The sequence below is a fragment of the Coloeus monedula genome (genome assembly GCF_965178545.1).
Source record: "Coloeus monedula genome assembly, chromosome: 6".
Taxonomy (NCBI): Eukaryota; Metazoa; Chordata; class Aves; order Passeriformes; family Corvidae; genus Coloeus; species Coloeus monedula.
The window spans coordinates 7,520,214-7,542,663 of record NC_138786.1 but is presented as its reverse complement, the minus strand read 5'-3'; the positions used below and the strand labels follow the sequence as shown (position 1 = coordinate 7,542,663).

The 22,450-nt window shown below is 40.5% G+C and overlaps 2 protein-coding genes across 4 annotated transcripts in view; one reads left to right on the top strand and one right to left on the bottom strand.

Moving 5' to 3' along the window:
* Positions 1 to 16,606, top strand: part of IMMP1L (inner mitochondrial membrane peptidase subunit 1) — a 32,510-nt gene extending 15,904 nt beyond the window's left edge. For both annotated transcript variants that reach the window (XM_082284503.1, XM_082284504.1), the window contains exons 5-6: positions 11,821 to 11,931; positions 16,483 to 16,606. In XM_082284503.1, coding sequence (XP_082140629.1) covers positions 11,821 to 11,931; positions 16,483 to 16,551 — 180 coding nt within the window. In that variant the 3' untranslated portion in view covers positions 16,552 to 16,606. The remainder of the gene's footprint in view (positions 1 to 11,820; positions 11,932 to 16,482) is intronic.
* Positions 16,607 to 17,703: 1,097 nt separating this feature from the next.
* DNAJC24 (DnaJ heat shock protein family (Hsp40) member C24) overlaps positions 17,704 to 22,450 on the bottom strand; it is a 35,229-nt gene continuing 30,482 nt past the window's right edge. For both annotated transcript variants that reach the window (XM_082284506.1, XM_082284505.1), the window contains exons 4-5: positions 18,665 to 18,733; positions 17,704 to 17,847 (exon numbers count right to left, since the gene is read on the bottom strand). In XM_082284506.1, coding sequence (XP_082140632.1) covers positions 17,723 to 17,847; positions 18,665 to 18,733 — 194 coding nt within the window. In that variant the 3' untranslated portion in view covers positions 17,704 to 17,722. The remainder of the gene's footprint in view (positions 17,848 to 18,664; positions 18,734 to 22,450) is intronic.

Below are 22,450 nucleotides of genomic sequence, written 5' to 3'. Positions count from 1 at the left end.
AGGTGATGCAATGGAAAGGGAATAATAATATCAATGTTCACTTATCCTTATGCAGATGGACTTCACAGAAGTTTGGGAAGATCTGTGAGAAAATGTTTTTAGCAACTTCTTTTTAGGCTGTCATTAGAAAAATCATCAGGAATCACGATCACAGAAGAATGTAGGGTTTTTCTTGTCCGAGTGATGTGTTTGACTGTTATCTCTGTTCAGCCATCAGATGCTCCCAGGTGTTTTGAATCTTTAGACAAAGCTGTTATTTTGCCCTTTCATATCCACTTCATCCTCAGAATAAGAAGAGTGAGCATCTGGCTAAAGTCCTGTGCTGTGAAGGTGGGGAATTTTATGGAACACTTCTTACAGGCAGCTACAGTTTGTGCAACATAAATCCTGTAAGAGTTTCTCTTCCATAAAGGCAGCCACCTTCACCAGTGAGCCTCCAGGTGCCATTGGTTCATTTGTATTAAGCAGCTGAAGTGGAGTTTGTCTTTAGTAAAAGCAAAATTCGTGTCACCATTTTGTTTAGCACCAGAAAGTAAGAATATGATTCATGCCCTGCTTTGGGGCTTTGAATTTGTTTCTTCCACTCCAGTGTTGAGGCAAGATATCTTGGGAACCTGCCTCTCATCTGCCCTTCTGGGTCTAATGCCAGTGCTATTGGAGCTCCTGTTCTTAGACTTTGGTCACTTGTGGGCACAAAGAAGGAACTCATTCTCTGTTACATTTTGAAGGGGAGGACAGAACATTTAGGTTTTCCACAAAAATTAAATTGTGTTAACCATTTAACCAAGGAAAAATCTACAAAAAACCCCAAAGAACACAAACCCACCTTTCGTACCAAGCTGAAATTCTCTAGCTCTGGTGGAGCTTGTAATTGTGATGGAATATGAATTTCCCAGAGGAGACCAACCTGAGATGGAAACCTGAATTCTGTGTACACTGACAGAAGACACAAACTGAATTTCTCTGAGCATCTTGTTCCTCACTTGTCTTAGTTTTGAAAACGAAGTTTGGGAAAGATTTATACTTAACAGGATGTCAGCTTTTCTGGAAACACTTAAGTAACCAAATGAATATTCAGCAGAACAGTTTCTGCCCTAGTGCAGGATTTCTTGTCTCCAGTTTAAAGCCAAAATATGAGGAGAAAGAGTGGATGGAGAATACAGAGTCCATTTCCTGTTCTCCTAAAGGCTAATGTGTGGAAATACAGCAAAGTGACAAGCTTTTGTAATTCTTACATCATAAATTGTATCTAGGAGGAGAAATTATCTAAATGGAAATGCTCTCACTGTGTCTGATACCTGTTTTCCTTCTACCTTTAGTGCTTGGTAAAGAGGTAGGTCTTTCCATCTGTTCAGGAGACACTTCCTTTACAGAAGAGTACATTCTCAACATGGATATCTGCACTTTATGTTCATAACTGAGGCTGGATTATTCACTAAGTAAATTGCTGGGGAGGGGAAACATGATACGTGTTTATGTTTAGGCAATTGCCTAATCAGGTTCCTTACTTTAATGAATCACTGTGCTATGTACTTTTAACTCAAACACAGAATTCTTCACAGCAAATAACAGCAGCAGATGTACAGGGAACTGGCTGTTTGTGTTGTTGATACTTGCCTGAGGTGGGTTTTTGGAAAAAAGATAGTCCAAACTGAAGAAAGGCCTGGGCTATGATTGCAAATGGCCAAGAGTGCTGCCAGGAAGATCTGTCTGCCAGGGGAAGGTACCGCTCCTTAAGTGAGCAAAGCCTAGTAAGTGTCATGAGTTTTGCACTTTATATCTGGCTACTAACTGCGTTTTTTCAAATGGGAAATCTGAGAGGTGTGTGAATGCTGTGACTCCAAAGTGTGTAAGGTCAGAGCAGTCTTTGTTTTTATTATGGTGAACTGTTCAGCTTTCCTTGAAGGCTTGTCTCCTGTTTCGGGGAGTTCCTGTCATGTTTGCAGACTTATCACAGTAAATACGAATATCAGATGCCAGCAATATTGCCAAATTAGGCAGCTCAGACCCCTGCTTCATTCTGTGCTGGTGGTTGCCAGCTAGTGGATAGGTTTTCTCAGTTAGCCAGTTCCTGGAGATGGGAGAGTAATGGCAATACAATGTACTTCATGCAGCTGAGGGTGAAATTACCTGTAAGCAGCTGCTTTAGATTTGCCCTAAAAGGAGAATCCTTAGAGTCATGTTAGTAGGAATTGTGCTTAGACTGTATTGACTGCATCATGTTAATATCGGCGTATTTTACAGATTTTAAGTTAGGTATTTTTGTGCCTAAAAGTATTGCCACACATAATTCTTATTCTGGAGCCTAAGAGAATGCTAAAATCAGATCCTACTTCCAGTGCTGGTTCATTGATGAATGTACTTCTCAGGATGCCTTTATATGTAGGTAGGAGGATGGAGAACTCTGTTTACAATTTGTTCTCTGTAAATTACACAGATGAGATACATAATTGCTGCAAACAACCAAGGAGATACCTGTAGATTAACAAAAAATCCAAACACAACAAAGCAACCTTCCAAGATATAATGAAAAGAAACAGACAAAAAAAATCACACATAAGATGAAGAAGTTGTTCTGAAAATAGGTGTTTCAGTTGAGTAGAAATTCCATATAGCAGTGGCAGTTAAAATACTCTTGCTGCTTAACTGAACGAATACATCATGTGATAAATTTTTTTTTGTCAGTGCACTAAGTGTAAAGCTGCATCAAAAAAACTGTCTTTGATGGAGCTGTTGGATTACAGGCTGATGGAACTAATGCCACATATAAAACTGAGTGGCATAAACTAAGCATGTGCTTAAATTACAATTTAAGTATATAAGAAACGTCCTTTGGACCCTTTATGGTGCATGATGCTTCATATGCTAAAGACTGGAGTTTATCTGTAGAACAACAAGGGAAATCTTATTTACATGGAAGTATAATGAAATTCCTTTTTTGAATAAGCTGCTATAGTATTACAAGGGTTGGAAAAGGCAATTTTCCTTTTTGTTGATATCCAGTATGGAATACAAGCATTAGTCTGGCAGTATTGCAGGGCTCCTTTTTGGTTTTGTGCTAAATGTGTATTTGTAAATAGAAGCAAGTGTATTTGCTGTAATAAATGTTTAAGAATGCATAATGTATTTTTGCTGTATCAGAGGCAATGTGGTGTGAACCCAGAAGTTAAAAAGGTAAACAACTAATGTATTCAGAACTAGTTTCACTTATTAAAAAATACCTTATTCATTTAACTATATGGATGTAAATAATGAGGATTAATAAGGAAATTAATCCTAGTAAAGCCCTGAAATGGTCCTTAAAAAACCCCAAAAAAACAGCTGAAAGGTTATTTTTCATATTTAGGCTTTTATTTCCTGTTTAAAAAAATCTTAATACAGACTTATAATTCAGATTGAGTATCCTATTGCTCTATTTGAATTTGTTTTAATGCCATTTACTTTAGCTTTAATTTCTTTACGTACCATATGTTCTTGTGCTGCAGCTCGTATTTACAATCTGAAAAAGTGAGGGGTAAACCATCAGAATCAAACAGCTTGTATGTCATAAACCACCAATATGCTGAGCCTTTGGGGCACTTAAACAAAAGTAGTCCCTAATAATGTCACTTAATAGAGGCAGAGTCTGTAAATAAGGAACTGCCTTTTGCAAGTCACAGTGATAAAAAGCTGAGATACAAATCCATATCTCAGCAACACTGTGCTGGTGATCAATCACAGCTCCCACTAATGCTGCCAGCCTGGCTGATGGGGGAGTGTGTTTGCCTTGTGCTAAAGTGAGCTTCACTGCGGAGATGGCATCTCTTCATCCTGTGGGGAGCTCCAGAGCTAACAGAATTCCCAAGATAATGCATCTCACTGTGTTTGCACATCACAGAAGTGGCCCTGCACAGTGCTATTAACTCTTAAACAGTTCTTGGCAAATGCAGTAAGAATATGATGTGGCTACTAAGAATAACATAATGTCAAGGCAAACAGCACAGTATTGTAATCACTGCCCCGTTCTACATGTTTTGGATACACTGTGCAAGACACTGGAAAGTGGTTTGATATTTCAGAGCACTCAGTCTCTCAGTACCATTGGATAGTCTCTTTAAAATATCCTAAGTAGCAATTAAAAATAAACCTAATTAAAACACCACTTATTTTCCCTTTGTTCTAAGGATCTTAATGTTTACACTCATGGTTTAGTACTTCACTGAGTAAGCTTCAGTAGTTGCTGACATGGAAAATGAGTAAGATATTTTCTTTGTCCTCCTTAGTTCTAAGTGTTCTAGAGGCTCAAGAGAAAGCCATGCCATATTTCTAACCAGCAGCTGTGCTAAATGTCTGGTGGGAGAGGAGAGCTAATTTGGCATATTTGTTGGTCTGCAGATGGCTCTGTATCCCAGTACAGAGAGTTCATGACTCATGCTTATCTTGAATTTTCTGAGAAGTCATTTTAAATCAAAATTCTGATTTGTCAAAACTAAATTATTCAAGGGAAAAGAAACACGAAGAATTTTATCAGTCTAATTCCCAATATTTCCAGGGTTTCTTCTGCCCAAGTGGCTTGGTCTTTGTACCTTTGCAGTTTTGGTTTTGGTATTTCAAGAACATAGATGTAGCATCAGAGTTCACCAGTGCTTATCCAGGTCCCTGTGGGGTCAGGGAGGGTGGCCAGACATGGGCATGGCTGCAGCAGAGCTTGGGCACGGGGACACAGCCAGAGGCTCCTGAGTGAACCCCCACGAGGTCTCCCACACCTTTCTGGAAGAGCTCTTTCTTCCTCACTGTGTGCCCAAGAGGAGGCAGCTGCACCCCAGCAGCTGGCCTTGGGAACAGGCTGGTGACACCAGCGTGGGCTGAGCACTGCCCAGGCTCTGACTGCCCTGCTGCCCCTGCTCAGCCACTTCACCCCGGAGCGAAACCAGAAAGAAACCTCCTCCAGGATTTGAGGGAAAGGTGTTTGAAAGGCATTCATTTCTGAATTTACGGCACTAGATGTTTTTCCTCTCTGTAATATGGCCTTGGCTGTGCTGGTCAAACCAGTTTGAACCTTCAAGATTTTATGATTCTGTTATTCCTCTGCTCAAAGTTTAATAATAACTTTTAGGAAGCTGCTCAGGATGGTGAAACCAACTGCTTGGGACTCAACTAAAGCTTTTGAGCAGAACTTCAGTCTGACTGTACCAGCTGTGTAGGAGAGCTTTAGGTCACTTCTGATGGAGCTGGCAGACAAGATTCCTTAACCCTGATGCTGTTATTTCTCAGCCATTGTTCTCCCAGGCTGAACTGCAGATCAGAGTGAGTACAGGTACAGGGCATGCCAGTGATGATGATGGGGTTCTGTGTTAGTTGGGGTTTGCACCCACAGGGTTTTTTGTTCTCAGACCTCTACTTTTGGGTGACCCTGTTACATCATCTGTTATCTGGAGAAGAAGATCAAGTCTTTTGGAATTATTGTGGTCAGAAAGGTCTCTGCAAACTGTTAAGTAATCTTTGATGGATTTGTAATCAATATTTTATTCCAAAACACTCATCTTCTGTAAATCTTAGGCTGATAAGAGTCTGGACTGATGCATCTCAGACATATTCTGAATTTTTGTTCAGGAGTTCCTAAATGTAGCGAGGAGATTTGGATCTGAAAGTTTTGGCCTATGAACATGAACAGGTTAGTTTTAACTTTAACTGATAATAGTTTTAGAAAAGGAAAGATGACTAATAATTTAAATTTAGGGTTGCAGCTAGAGGTTTTTGAAATCAGATATATAGCTTTTCCAGCCAATTGAGATCTGTGTATTTAACAATATGATCTAGATCTCAGCATTAAATATATATATCAATAAACAACACATGCAAGTGTTTGAATTATTTAACACAGTTGAAAACTTTTGGAAGAGGTAAAAAGTGATACTGAGAGAAATCAGGTATTTTTCTCATTTGACTGGCATAAACATCTCTGATGTGAAAACTTCTCCCATCAAGCTGTGAGTGCTGTGATCAAACCTTTTAAGGTCCAAGTAGTTAAGCTCAGAACAGCAGCAGTTACTCTTACATTACCCAAAGTTTAGAAGAAGCAGCTATGGTTAAACCCCAAACATTGAAATAACCAACAAATGCTTTGACAGGTCACTCTGACAGCTTACCCAGACTTTTGTTACAGAACAACACCCAACTGGTGTGCTGGCATGGTAGAGAAAAATGTCTCAGAAATTCAAGTCTGTTAATATTCCTTAGTTCCCTTGTGGTGTGCGAGTTAACACTGGAGGTTATGTGATTTTAATATTGGTTAATATTTAATTTCAAAACTTAGACAAGTCTTCATATCTTACCTTTTTATAAATCTTCTATTAAAATTACAAATGTCTCACTACAGAGAATGAATTCATAATATAAATATGTAATCACAACAAATTTGATTTCTGTATAAAATACATTAGTGCTTCATTGTCATTCTCACTAATAACAATCTGGACCAGCATCATGATGTCTTTTTTTTAATATGTGCTTTTAAACAAACTGGGTCAAGTACATTATGTCTTATTCATAAGCAGCTTAAACTGTTCAGCAAGTAGAGGGAAAATGCTAAACTCTTTGGAAGTACCTATAAATTTAAGGTAAATTCATTGTTATATTCTTTTAAGAAGTATTAAATTCCAGGTAGTTCAACCTTTTAAGCATACACAGAAGATGCTGATTTAACATCTGCTATAATTTTTAAGTTCCAATGTGGTTCCTACCATTTCATAGCTTTTTCAGCACAAAAAAGTAAATATAAATGCTTACCCTGATTTTGAGAACATTGAGCTAATTAATGTGGTTGGGTTTTATACAGATGGCAGCCTTAATATGAACAACATTTATGATAAACCTACAGGAACAGTGCCTGGAGCAACTGGATCATTAAAAAAACTATTTGTTAAGCATTATTTCGGTCTTGGTTCTGAATTAATAAATAAAGGATTAAGGAGTAGTTATGAGACTTTAAGTATAGAGTGATAAAACAAACTCCTGCATTTCTATGGTGTGTATTTTATCCTAACTAGATGCAATTTACTTAAATAAGGCAATTTAATCAGTATTTAGTAAATTTGTCATTTGATATTGTAGAATCTTTCATCATATTTCACTTTAATCAAGAAAGGTAACACCTGTGGTTTATTCACAAAAGCTTCTTTTGTTAAATGAACACCCGCAGGCCATGAAGCAATTACATTTGTTGCTTGTACCAAAGTAGGAGGCACTTAAATAGACCTTAGTAGGGATAGATGAGAACTTGCAGACTTTATTCTTTTGTCCAGCACTGAGATTAGTTCTTATCATAGCTCAAGAAGGAAGCCTCTGAACTGAAAAGAAAAGATGGGAATGATTTAAAGTTCTTCTTAAGTCTGAAACTTTGATATTGCTGAAGGTGACGTGAATACCTGTGACCTTACAAAAGTTCAAACATCTACTCCCAGCTGATTGTATGTGCTGATGTTTTTTGAGATTGCAAGACATTCATGTTTTTAAGTCCCCTAAAATCACGAACAAAAGCTCCCTCCAAACAAAAAACCCAAACAACAGAAGCCTGTTTACATTTAGTTGGGTTTGGGGGTATTTTTGAGGCAGATAATTTAGTCTGTTAGTTTTATTTACAATATATTAGTTTTCAAGTATGTCAGTTAATGCAGTGCAGGGTTCATATCTCTTGGGTTTGAAGACAGTGAGAGTAATCAAAAAAGTTTGGCATCTTGTAAAGAGACCAAAACAATGTAACTATTTGGTAATACCCCCCCTTTAAGTAAATTAATGTTTTATGCTAGTGAGTATGCATCAAATACCTGCCCTGTACTTCAGTTTTGCCACTTTAACTGCACCACGGAGTAAATTCCAACAGCTCTGCAAATTCTGCCAATTTGTTGCAGTGAAAGATGCTTATTTGGGGTGAAAGAGAATGAACTACTGTGTCAAACTCAGTTGTTCCCAAGGGTAGTCTTGTTCTTCTGGTCTGTCTGCTCCTGTGCTAGAGCCTGGGAAGGGAGCAGGGGAAGAGTCATGTGTCTGATGGGTGTCTTTTATTCTCACACATTTAAGCTGCACTGCGGATAACCAGTTCCGCCTGAGAACTGCCATTCCTTGGAAATAAATCCTCAGATAATCTGCAGAGAACAGAGGCACAGGGGCTGCTGAGGCAGAGGGAGTCATCTGCAGACAGTCAGAGGCAGCGTTTCACAGCAACCTGCACTGCTGGGAATTGCTGGTTCTGCAGGAGGCCCACTCGTTCTGTGAAAATTCAGCTGTTGGGTGTGTGAGACTTTCCCATCTTGGTTCTGGCCTCTGTGTAGGGGAGAGCAGAAATGCTGCCCAGCCCAAGGTAATGCTTTTGACCCTCATCAGTGTGGGTTTGTAGTCCCTGTCTCTCTGCGTGTAGTCGTGGGAACTGTGATTTCAGTTGTACTTCTTGGATACAGGTGCTTTGTCTAAGAGGTCCATTGCCTGTAGATACCAAAATGCAACACTGTGAGTTCTCAAACAAGTGGATTTCCCTTGGGTTCCTGCCTAGGGTTTTTTGGCAGCAGCAGCCTATTGCTGTGTAATTAATAGATTCTTACTAAAAATACAGGTTTTCAACAGTTAATTTTTTTTCTTTGGTGAATATTATTCCCAGCTACTGTGCTTGCAGAGTTTGCAGTGTTTCAGACTGGGTCCTGGCTATGCAAAGGCTGGTACTCCAAGTGAACTTTATTCTATGTGAGTAATCCCACTGAGATCAGTGATGTGGTGTAGACATGGCTTGGTGCATGAAGCCTTGAAGGATTCTTTATTTCAAAGGGGTTTATACTACTTTTGTTAATTTTTTTTTTTTTTAGATCAATGATTATGGCCTGTCACTGGTATTTGCTTTTCCATTTTCCTGTAATTCTGGTGAATTATATTGCTTGTCTTAATTTTAGGTTGTAGTGAAGTGCCTAGATGATGGACAGACACCCTACAAAGGTATTTAAGTGCATTATCCCTAGATGAATCACACATTGTGACAGTACTCTTAATGACAAATTCAGAGGTGTAGGGCCCTGTCATACCTTCCAGGGAGAACTGCAAAAATTACATTAAGTGGTGAATTTCAGGATATAGGAAGACACTTTACTGCAAATGTTCTACCTGGAATGCAAACTGTGAACGTCTTGTCTAGACAAATAATTATTCCTAGTATTGGAAGTAGTTTTATGCCAATGCAGGCAAAAGCAATTTATTTTATTTTTCATAATTTTGGAGCCTGGTTGGAAGATGGGAAGTGTTCTAGAAATTTTTTGGATATACTTGAGTTATGAGTGGTTCTTTATTTTACACAGTGAAAGATGAGCATCACATTCTGCCTGTGGATTGGGAGAAGTGAGAAAGCACAGGAACCAGAACAGCACAAGGGGAGCTGGCAGGGAAACAGGAGCACTTTGCAAGAAGTGATGCTTTTACAGTAACAAGAAATGTTAACGTGGGTTTGCTTTCTGTATTTAAGGAAAAAAAATCTTCCCTTCATAGTAATTCCTGCTTGTCCTGTTTGTGTATCTGCTGAGGGAGTCTGTCACAGTGACAGCAGTTTGGTGTCTGACTCATCATACCAGTAGATGCTGGACAGGGGAGTTTGCACCAGAAAGATCAGGACGCTGCATTGTATGGTAATCTCCACCTGAGAAACAAACTCATGTGTGAGTTTGGACACAGGGACTGCTTTAGGTGGGTACACTGAACTAAATGAACATGAATATCCAACTACCCTGCTGGACATCCTAAACAGGCCACGGAATCTTTGAGGAAAACAGCAGTGACAGCACATGCTAAAACAGCTATCAAAACCACAAGATGCATATTCTACACACAGGTTGTTTGACTCCAGTAGAAGTGTTTTAAAATGTATCAGTTTGGTTTTTGTTTGCAAAGCTGCTTGGGTAGGAGGAGGGCCAAAGTCATCTAGCTGGAACCAGCTGGCCCTCCCAGAGGAAGCCCTTCCATGCATGTGCCAGGAATCTGATCAGCCTACCAACAACAAAGGTGACAGACAAGCTGAATAGGGAATTCCTGTCTGGAAGGACTGGGAGAACAAGCAGTAGGGGAGCTTGACTGAACTAGTGGATCAGTTTAAAGCAAAGGAGGTGGCATTCCTTTATACAGGAGCCTGTGGAAGGAGGTGCTACCAGTGGGTTTCAAAAGGGCTTAGACATTGCTGGTCACAGCTGCATGTGTGGATTCTACAATGCTGAGGACAGGGTTTGTGCCCTCTGACACGCCTACAGCACCTTTCCTGGGTGCCACAGAAATACAGCGGGTGGTTGGGAGGGATGGCCAGGCTGGTCCTGCCACTGTCAAAGGCGACCTGTTGTTTCTCAGTCCACAGCTGACACGTTTGCCACGGCTCAGCAAAGGGGCTCTGGGAGCAGTGTGCCAGCCTCGGATCCCGGTCTGGCAACGGGCACGTGGGGGCATGGCTACGCAAGAGCCTCAAAGACTAATTAAAGACAAGGCTCCCAGGGAGCGTTACCTGGCCAGATACCTACAAGTACCAAGTACACTCCACCTGCAATTTCCTCAAATGGGGGACCTGGGTTTGTTTGTTCTTAATGGTTTACAACCAGCCTTTACAGTGGTATTTCACTTTGTTTAATCTGTTACCCATGAACTCTGTCTTATGTAGACCATTGTGTTTAGGGCCTGCATGCCTCAATTCTAAAACATTCGTGCTACTTGTACTTTGAGTTTCATTTAACATAGTTTAGTTAGTTACTTTCCATATATTTTTCTCTGAATTGTGGTCATAGTAATGTTTCAAGTACATACTTGGTTTTGGAAAAATGTATGTTAGTTTAAAGTTCATATTAAATATTCTCTAGATTGAGAATATGTTGCTTCATTTAAATTGTCAGCCTGGTTTAAAGTTTTAGAAACAAAAGCCAATTAGAAGTATTAAATACTTTATTTGGTAACTTGAAAGAGGTTACTTGTATTGGAAATGTTTTTAAGAAAACTTAACAAAATAGTATTGTATATTCCAAGCAGAAATCTTAGTTTCAGACTTGTAGGAGGAACTTTTTCACATATGAAAGCTTCATACTCTCATTTAGGTAACTATTACTATTTCTCATTTTGTCATTGAGTCAGCCAGTGAATGCCATGAATCTGTGGTATGTAATATAGTTAATGCATAATATATATGGGCAATGAAAGGTCTTTGTCATATAGTATAAGGTCACCATCATTAATTTTCAAATTATAAAAAGGGATTTGCTGTTTTGTGATCATCATTATTGCAATATAATGTGTTGTGGATTCTGCCTGCACATAGAATGAACTGTGATCTTAATTAGAACTTTGACAAGCGTACTCCGATAAAATGATGAGATTATTCGTAATTGATGTCACAATCAATTACCAGTTAGTTCATCATGAATCTACTAACAGGTCTAGCCTTGGTGCTGGCCCCAGGATGTTGATGAGTGTGTGGCTGCCCTGTTCATGCTGTTACTGCGACAGGAGGGCAGATTTTCAGTCAACATCCTAATGACCTCTTTTGAAGTCTATTAAATTAATGACCCTGTCACATTGCTCTAACCTCTTACATCTTCATTTTGGATTTTTTGTTGCAAACCATTGGTTTTTGAGCACATGGTAGAACAGATACTTTGGAGCACTCCTCATCCCTCTAAATCTGGCAGTGGGTCTCACTAGATTCAATAAAATTTAGTTCATTACACAGTCATGAAATACAGAGGACAGAAATCAGGAAACACACCGTAAGGCAAACTGTGCTTAACACCATTCTGTTCTGGTTTCTTTTTACATTTCAATCTTGCTCAATCATAGGTGCCTAAAGGACACGTTTGGTTAGAAGGTGATAATCTCAGGAATTCTACGGATTCCAGGTGCTACGGGCCTGTTCCTTACGGACTGATAAGAGGACGCATTTGTCTTAAGGTATATATATTTATAGTATCTAAAAATAGTTGCATTAGTACACTTTCAGTGCTTGGATGTTAGGTATTGAAACTTGCCTCCCCAGCTGTCTGGCCAAAGCAAATGTAAAGGAAAGCATGAACACTCCAGCCACCTGCTGTAAAAGGATAAATCAACAATGACAGGGTTTTTGGAGGGAGGACTTAGGAGCACCACTGAGCAGTCACTGCTATGAAAATTGAATAAATTATTTTGCAAGCAAATCCAAACATGATAAAAACACAAATGTGCACACATACACCCTACTGCACAGATGTACATTCCATCCTTCGATTCTTGCCTCTCTGCAAAATGGTATTTCACTGTTGTAGCTCTGTGGCCTGAGTAACAAAATGGAGGAAAAGATTCTCTTTCCAGGACTTGCCCACATACTTCGGACACACAGACTGGCCTTGCTGCTTTTTAAAGTAAAAAATAATGCTTTGAATAAATATTGTATAAACCATCATGGTTCCTTATCCTTCTGCTTCAACAGTTCTACAACTTTATTTCACACAAAATTATTTTTTCATATTATCTGCATTACTAATTTACTCTTTTACCAAAAAGAAGAAATGTAACACAATTTCCTCTCCATAGAAAGTTTAATCTAAGAAACAGGGGAGTGGGTATTACAGACTTATGCACCAGATTTTAGAAAGCTGGATTTAAAGCTGTGCATTCAGAACAATAAAGGTTTTCGCCATATACTTCAACACATCCACAAACCATAATTTAGCACACCTGTATTACACACACAGGAAAGATTAGATCTTTCCAATTTAACAAAGCCTTATATCCTTAATTTACAGTATTTATGAACACAATTTGGGACTTTCAAGAAAAACCCCTTGCAGCTATTAAGCACAATCAGTAATTGCTTACTAAACCTCAGACAACATGTTCCCCCCAGCCCTACCAGCAAGTTTTGGGTGACCTCTGTTCTTCCTGGCTCACATTTGCCCTGAGTCCCTCCCTGGTGTTTACTCAGGGCTGTTTGCCTTTACCCTGGACACCAGAGGGGAAAATGCTGATTCCCAATAGTGCTATTTTTATGACCCAAGTTTTTAGCTTGGACTGCTAAGAGACAAAGGATGCTAATCTGCTGACACTCTTCTAATGAGAATGTGGTAGTAATAATGCAACTGAAAAAAACATTTCTCCAAACTGATGCACAGATAAAGAAAAGCTGCTGTTTACTACTTTAAGGGGACTGCTAGCAAATACTGGATATATCAAGAACCTGTGTGTGTGGACAGCCATAATTAGTCACAGTATCTCTGCACAGCAATACATTTTGTGTCCAGCTTGTCTAGCTTCCAACAAGGAAGGTGTTTGAGAGACCTTAATGACAGGACTGAACCCTAAGTAAACTCTGTAAAATGAGTGGAACTCACAGATAATTCATGTTGAAGTACTACTTTAGGACTCCAGAGCATTGTCTTGTTACAAAAGATATTATGCAGTCACTTGATACTTAATCAAAATAATTTAACCAAATTTTACAGCAGTTGTTAAATGATGGTGGCATGGAGTAGTGATTATTCCAGTTTTCATGAGATTTAAGTATATGGTGCCTAAAAAAAGCAAAAATGAATTTGTTCTTCACTAGAAACACTAGAAACTAGTGTTTCTAGTTGGGTTTTTTATGGTAAGTCACATGAGCATACAGAGATCTTGCTCCTGTGTGTTGCCACTGCACATTGCAGTGGAAGGCAGCACATACAGACTGCATGGGGGTGGCTGATCACTGACCACTGGCCAGGAAGCCTCTGCGTGCTTTTAATGCAGCCTGCTGCAGCTTTGGCTTCTCTTTCATCAAACAGTTTTTACTGCCTTCAGAATGGAAGCTTTTGTGGCTTTATCTTACACTGGATTTTGGAGAAGCAGATGTAACAGTGCCTTTCAGTGCTAAGTTACGTTTTTAGGAGTGGATACAAAAACCCCCAAATCTAATTTGGAAATCACGTATTTCAAAAGAAGAGAGTGAGCTTAGCCAACCTAGCTGGCTGAATTTGTTCAGCCAACCTACTCTTGGCAAAACATGACTGTTTATCTGAAGTGCATCAGTTTTTAACCCTTACAGAAACGTCAACACATGATTCTGTCTGCTCCTCTTCCTCCCTGCCACCGCATGTACTGCCACTCCCAACACAAGGTCATTCCGTAAAGGGCTGCTGAAATCAAAGCAGCTGCAAATTCAGTAAAAGCACTGGGAATCATTCCCACTTTGACAGAACTCATGCTTCATCCTGTCTTAGGTAGGATGTCCTGTGCATCCCCTGGATTTAGGCTCCATGTCAAAACTAGACCTGTGGTGTATCTTCCAAAGACCTAGTTAGCCCCATTTATCCCCCGTCCATCAGATCAGATCTATCGATGCAGGCCAAAGCAAAGAGGGCAAAGAGCTGCTAATTGGAAGAGCCAGTCTGAATGAGCAAGTCACAGTCAACTTCTGTCATGACTTTAAAGGCCTTGGGAATTACGACAGAGTGGCATGTCTTTGTTTCACACAGGAGGGGTTTCCCATCTCTTCCCAGCCTTGAGTATTGTTTCTTAGGTTCTCCCTGCAAGCAGACTAGATAAAACATCATTTTCATTCTAACTCTACCAGTAAGATTACTGTGACAAATTTCAAACTACACTGTCAAAGCAGCATTTAAAGCTAATTTGATTACTTTCACTCAAAGAAAGTCAAGTTGCAATAGGTGTGATTTGAGTTGCCTGAAATGAGATTTGTGCTGGAGTGAATGGACTAAGAAACGTCCTTCTCCAGGCCTTTACTGAGATCAGCTTAGATTTGTTATATGGGATATTTTTCTTTCCTTTTACTTCTGTTTGCCCTCAAGGCAAAACAAAGACTTGACACCCAGCCTGCAGCCAGCACAGGCCCTCTGGACAGTCTTGAATTCTGCAGCTTTGCTGCTAACCAAGATCACAAATACCCTTCTGTTGTTGGCTTGTGTCTCTGTATATTTGTGTGGAACTTAAAATAGCTCACTGGCTGATGGGTGCAGACATTACCTCGGTGGTTTTGTGTATCAGCAACTGTTCCTCGTGCTCCTCCCTAACTGCACATGCCAGAACCACAAGTATTTTCTAAGATCTTGCACAAGAGTGCTCTGAGGCTTTTTCTGATCTGCAGAACTTGAGGTCCTGAGCATGACTCATCCTTGTGCTCATAGGGCACAGTGCTGCAAGGGGCCTGACAGGAGCCTGGAGCAGTGCACAGCCCCAGTCAGGAGAGAGCTGCTGCTGCCTCCTGCTATGCCCATCCTGAACTGCCTCTGCCTCTTCTGTTATGGCCTTCAGTGCTGGGGACAAATCACAGGGCTAAAAATAACTGAATATTTGCCTCTGTCTCCACTTTTAAATGAGACAATTACTCTTTCACTCCACACAGAAAGCTCCTTCTGTGTTGTGGCTGTTCCATGAACTCAGAGTTGCTGTTAGGTTGCTGTACCTTGGCAGTTACTGTATAGTTTAAGAGACCAAATTCTAATGAAAAATAAGCGAGATAAACAAAATACTGACAGAGGCTTTAGGAACAAGGTAGTGCCTCACCTTTCTCTGTCTAGGCTGCTTCCTCTTGGGTAGGGGCTGTGAAATTTTTATGGGATTAGAGCCACAGAAGGCATTCATTCTTCAGCATCATCTTTCCCTTCTTCCTGCTGAGTCCCTTGTGCCATCTTTGAAAGAACATCTTGCCAAGAGACACAGACATTGAAGGGAGACAAAGGAGTAAATGAATGTCCTTGCTTCCCTGTTAGTTTTTTTTGCATCCAAGACCATCTTACACATAATTAGTGACTGTCCAGAGCAAAGTACTCCTGGGAGCATTCAGTACATGAACAGCTATACAGTTAATTTCTGGAGAGAAGATTTTTTTATTGGTCAGCATCATTCTCTGACACCTGTACTTGGTGATGAGCTGTGCTCTTTTGTAAATAACTGTCCCCTTCTCAGAGGAGCCCCTTGGTCCAGAGCCCGGATGGTGGCAGGCACTCCACCCCTTCATTCCTGTTTGTATAAGTTTACCTGTAGCCTATAGATCTTTTTTCCCAAGGTTTGGTATTTGCAGCTCAAAGGCCCATCCTGAAAATACCGATGTACACCTCACCACGGGGAGGTCCATGTGTGTGGTACTCTTTTTCTCCTAGATGGACCAAAAAACATATACCTTGTCTTTAAAGTCATGAAGAGCTGTACAAGCTAGAAAACACTGAATTTGAAAGACACTCTTTAGGAACATATTTATTTCCAAGGCTGAAAAAGGTAATGGGAGTTCATGAGGCTCTCCATAGCAAAGCATGCGCTGTATAAATTCTAAAGTTCACACTGTGGAATGATTCCCTGTTATATACAGAATTTATCACTCCCAGTAAGAGAAGCACATCAGTGAGCAAAGTTCTTTACCCTGCCAACCAAAGAGATAAAAAATTACGCTGTTTATGAAACGATTATAATAACAAATGAAAATACTGAACTTTGAGTTGTGATTAAAATCTCTTGTAACTGTGTTTTATTTTACAGATATGGCCTCTGAATGACTTTGGATTTCTACGTGCAAGCCCCAATGGCCATAGATTTCTTGATGATTAAAAGACTTAAGTTACTATTGACAGTTTTCACAGTATTTTCTACTAAAATCAATGGAACTATTTTTGCTTAGAATAAACACAAATATTACTTGACAAAGATGTCTCTTTCTGAGATTACACCTAACTTCAGAGTGGGAATCATACACTGCTGTCACCAACAAAAATGATGTGCCTCTTGCTCTGCTTCCTCTGGTGAGCCACAATAAGTGCTTGGATTTATGGGAAAGTTTTGGGGTTCTGTTACAAGCCAAGGTTAGCACTGACTGTTAAGAAGGATGGAAAAGGCACAGTGCACTTACTGCGTTGTCACACAGCCAGAGCCATCCTGGCTCTCCCTACATCAGCAGGTGGTGCCAGGGCTGGAACTGAACATGGCACCAGTGGGGTTCCAGATCTGCTGGTCACTCCCAGAAGTGCTGGGTGTTTCCCTGTAACTGCCCAGTGGGGTCAGAGCACAGCTTCCTCATTAGCTTTCCTCTCAGGAATGATGACTCCATTTGTTCGATGCTGGAGAGCCTCAGCTCAATGTGCTCCTGCTCCAGGCTGCCCAGGTGATGTCAGTCACTGTCACAGGGCACAGCCCCCAGCCCCACTCCTCAGCACTGGGACACCCAGCCTCTTCCAGCTGCCAGGCTCTGCCTCCTCCTTCTAGGTTCCAGTCTCTTAGAGGATTTAATGAACTTAAACATTTATCTTATAAACAGAAAATGTTCCTGTTTCCCACTACTGAACCTTGTTCTTCATTATCTTCAAAGCATTCTCACATCTCTGCCTCCTGACTGAGTTTTGTCATCTGAGCTGTTAAAAGGGTTTAACCTAAGAGGAAAGGCCCAAGGTAGAGCTGCTTCAGACTGAAATTGAAAGAAGCCTACTCTGTTGTTTGCTGGGAAAGAAACATTGTTTAGATCAGGAGATACATTCCAGTTGTACAGAACTCGGTGTTCTGGGTTGGAGATGTTTAATAATGAGCTCTTCAGCTGCAGAAGGAAAATCCAAGCCTCATGTCTGTAGAGCTGTGTGAGCAAAGGGGCACTTTTCATTTTTAAGCCTGAATGAACTTGTTCTTGTAGTGCCCCCTTTTTCTTTAACACGTATTTCATTAGTATGTGCTATCACTTGTTTGTCCAGTCTTTTGAAAAGTTTCTAACACTTAATGTCCTTCATTGAAACAATCATTGCAAGATCTCGATAACAAGTGAACATGTGTCACAACAAACCAAAGATACATCTTTGGTTTCACTCTTGAAGACACTGTAATTCCCACCACATCGACAGGAGAGAGTGTAGAGTTGTTCATCTGCCAAAAAAGAAAACAAAACTGCCTTTAGTGCTGGAGAAGAATCAAGAATTTATTTTGAATTCTGTTCACAAAGGTGCTCTTAGTAACAAATAACCTCCCACTGCTGGGTTGTAAATATCAGTATCTGGGCTACCATTTGTAGCTCAAAAATAATCTCAAAATGTTTCAGTGACTGAGGTATTCTTACACCAAACAACCAGGGCCAGTGGAGTCTCTTCAAAAAACCCCCCCAGTAATAACAAGGTGCACATCTGTGAAATGGATGAAAAAGCTAACTGGTGTTAGTCATACATGTGACAGATCAAGGATGGTTCCAAAACAGGCTGCTAACCCAGGAACCAAAACAGAACAAAGGAAAGAAGGATTTTTCCCCTCACAACTTAAAAAAAACAAAAGTAAAAAAATAAAACTAAAATCGGCCATTTATTCCAAAAGCAATTAAACCAGAAAAGCCAGAGCAATAGAAAGGAGGCAAGTAACAGTGCCAGATGCAAAAAGAAACACACGGATTCTACCGTCACAGGAAGAGCGAGAAGATGCACAAGAGCTACAGGAAGAATCTGCTACTCTCACTTATACAAGAGGAGAGCTGGGTGAAGAGTGGTCCTGCAAGTGGGGGCACGGGGGAAGCAAGGTAGACAGAATGGAAAACAAATGTGACAGAAGGTTATCTCAGAGAGCAAAACAGCTTTGTCTCAGGAAATACAGAAAAAAACAGCACTTAAAGTAACACAACAATGGTGTAAGATGCAGAAAAAACCCAGAAACCATTTACAATGAAAGGCATTAGGAATCAACAGCAAGGCACTCATACCTTCATTCCAGGACATATCCTCAAGATAAATCTGTGCATGAAGTGGCCATTCTTTTGTCAGGTTATCTTCTATAAAGCAAACATGAGAGATGTTCAGTCTTTTCTGATAAAATATTAGTTTTATATACCTAGCAGTCAATCTGGTCTCTCCTAGAGAGTCCTACCTGACCACTCTAGCAGTTAAAAATGTAGTTCTCTAAAATTTTAGTTTCCATGTATCTGCATAAGGTGGAAAATGTCCTCTTGTAGCCAGGAGAAATAAATAGTGACAATGTATTACTGAATTAAGACCCTGAAACCAGCACTTTTGCACATCCCACTTCTGTGAAATTAAGGGCAAACTTCTGTTTTGATGCACTTTTCAAAACCTGGTTGGAACTCCACGAGCTGAAATGGTGAATGCCTGCTAACTTGTACTTTTCACAGATTTGTGGAACAGCTGAGGTCCAAAGGGACCTCTCAAGATCCCCTATCGAAGCCTCCTGCACAGGCAGGGCAGCTGGAGCAAGCTGACCAGGATGGGCCATGTCCAGGCAGATTTTAAATATCTCCACAAATGGAGACTTCTCAGTATGTCTTAGGCAACCCATTCTTCCCTAGAAAGAAGAAGCCAAACAACCACCTTCCAATAAGCACCAAGTGAATGTTGTGTGTGAGAACACCACTGAGACTCCTGCAAAAAAATAAATGCAAAACACTCGTAGGGGAAGATGAGTCCAAATGCTCTTTTATGATAAAGAGTCTCTGAGCAGAGAAAGACGAGTTCTGGCCTGTACCTGAGAGATCTGCTGCCATTTGATCCCCCGGATTCTTCCAACATTTGGGTACAGCATGAAATGAAAAACGTACAACACAACTGACAGCACCAAATGCAAAGTGTGCACTACATATTGGTGTTTTTTCCATTTATCAGCACACTCATATCTAATGTACAACGTTCACACCAAGTTCTTTAGCTTAATAATGTACTCAGGAGCTTAGTGCCTATGTACAGTTTAAATGAAGATGTTATTGAGGAGGGAGGTGTTCCTCCTCTTGGAGCAGGGAATTTTTAAGCCTGTTTATAGTTTAGTAGCTTTTGAGAGCATGGAGGGTTTTCTGCAGCTTTCTTTGAAAAGCTGGCAGTGAAATAATGTCTTATTCCAGAGCTGCTTATTGAGCACTTGCTGGAAAGTTAAGAGGCCCAGATTATGTTGTTTTAATTCCCAAGAGATTGCTCTACTTACTCACTACATTCTAAACAGTTCCCAGCTTCTTCTATGTAACTTGTAACTTCCATGTAACTTCTTTGCTCTGGCCTGAAAAGTAGAACTGAGGGACTTTGCAGTCCCCTCTCCAGCAGCAGCCCAGAAAAACTGCCCCTCTCCAGCCTTTGTCTGATCAGACAATGGAGTATTTCCTTCTTTATCACCAAAACCCAACCATCAAGTATTAAATCCCAATCTTTCTTTTGCACCTCACTGTTCTATTTTCAACTGAAATGTACATGATATATGCCTGGTAATGAGCCTCATCTAAATTAGTTCTAATGAAAGCAATTAAATCAGACACATTGGAAATAATGACAGGATCAGTACAGCCTCTTTGATGTTACCTTTGCTGAACACCTATTTGGTAATGAAAAGGTCAGAATGAAAAGAAAATTAACCTTCTCAGACCCAGTACTTTATTACTGTCAAAAGAAAGGGAAAAAATCAGGAGTGTAATGATGAAAGAAAACTGGAAGATACACCAATTTTCCTTACACTGATCAGAACATTAGTTAACTGTGTGAGGTGTCAAAATACAAAAATACGAAAGGACCAGATGGCTTATCTCATCCCAAATAACACCAATGTTACTGGGAGTTTGCTTGGTACAAGCTACAAAACGTGAGGACTGGAATGGTGAATGTCCTGAAAACACCCACAAAACCAGCCAGAGGCCTTTCCCCAGCAGGCCTTGCTTGAAGCAGAATCCTCCTTTTCTTTGAGGAAGAAAACAATAAACAGAGATCAAAATCAAGTTTGTCTACCCATCTGGCTCACCACTGTGATCAAATAAGACAGTACCATAACTATGAGAACAGTATGAAAATGGCAAATGCTTCCTATTTCACGTATTTTTATATATTTTATACATATTATTTTTAATACTGGGAAGAAAAATTCACAATTTTCACAAAGGGAAAGGGTCTCATGTTGTAGAATGAAAAGATTTTCATCTACAGGTAACAAAAAATTGAGTTAGAAAACTTGCAGAGTTTCCTATTTGGAATTCATGAAGCAGAAGTTCACTCCAATCAACTTTTATAGGATTGGTGGTGGAGGTTTAGGTCATGCCTTGCTGCTACAAAGTACAAAAAGGGCAATTGGGCCATAAGCCACCATGAAGAGAACTGATACAATGCAAATTCATGAGGTTACTGTACTTCAAGTACAGTAACTTGTGAATCAGAACCACAGAATCATTTATGTTGGGAAACACCTTAAAGATCATTGAGTCCAACCATTAAAGTAATGAAGAAGCAGCTGAGGAAAAGTCTACTCTCTCTTCGGTTCCAAACATGGTACAGTATGAAGCCTAGGGAACAGAATTTCAACAAAGCTTTTCTAATTCATCACTGCAACTGTAATTTTGAAAATAAAAAAAACCCCAACCAATGGGCAAAATTAATCTTTCTCCCAATTCCCAGCCTGAACAGAGATTGTTATTCCCCATCTGATGCTCAGATCCTGGGGGCATCAGGCACAGCATCGCCGGGCAAAGGAAGGGATTGTCCCACTCTGCTCTGCCCTGGGGAGGCCTCACCTTGAGTCCTGTGTGCGGTTTTGGGTGCCACAATAGAAGAAAGACATGAAGCCACTAGAGAGTGTCCAAAGGAGGCCATGAGGAAGGTGAAGGGCCTTGAGGGGAAGCTGTATGAGGAGTGGCTGAGGCCACTTGGTCTGTTCAGCCTGGAGGAGACTGAGGGGAGACCTCACTGCAGTTACAACTTCCTTGTGAAAGGAAGAGGAGGGGCAGGTACCAATCTCTTCTCTGTGGTGACCAGTGACAGGACTCAAGGGAATGTCCTGAAGCAGAGTCAGGGGAGGTTTAGGTTGGATATCAGGAAAAGGTTCTTCACCCAGGGAGTGGTTGGGCACTGGAACAGGCTGCCCAGGGAAGTGGTCCCAGCGCCAAGCCTGACAGAGTTCAGGAAGTGTTTGGACAACACTCTCAGGCACATGGTGGGATTCTTGGGGTGTCCTGTGCAGGGCCATCAGTGATCCTCCTAAGTCTCTTCCAACTCAGCATATTCTATGACTGTGATTCTATGAGATCTGAAATCTGGTTATCTCAAAAAATAAGAATTTTCTATTAGTACTCTTGACTTCACACATAATCCAGTAACAGCTCTTGTCAGGCAGTTTTGCACACTGCATTTACTTGCCTGTCTGGTTTAAGCAGGAGAAACATTTTCCAGAGTTGAACAAAGCTTTTTTATTTTCTAGTTCTCTATTAAATACATCACCCAGCCATTAATACACCTTGACAGCAGAAACAGAGGTAGCCGCTGACTAAAAAACAGAGGCACAGCCCAGTCTGAGTTTGCAAGCAGAACATCCAAACTACTGGTTCTCACAGTGATTCACATTTCTTCTGTCCTTCCTTATTTCATCTGCATCATTGTTATTACAACCATGGCTCCCTGTTGGTGGTTGTCTGAAGTAAACTGGTGTCCCATTTTCACTCCTTGGCCGAAGGAGAGCGGGAGTGTTACCAGTGCTGAGTTATGTGCTGGCCTTGCACCTTGAACAGTCTGCT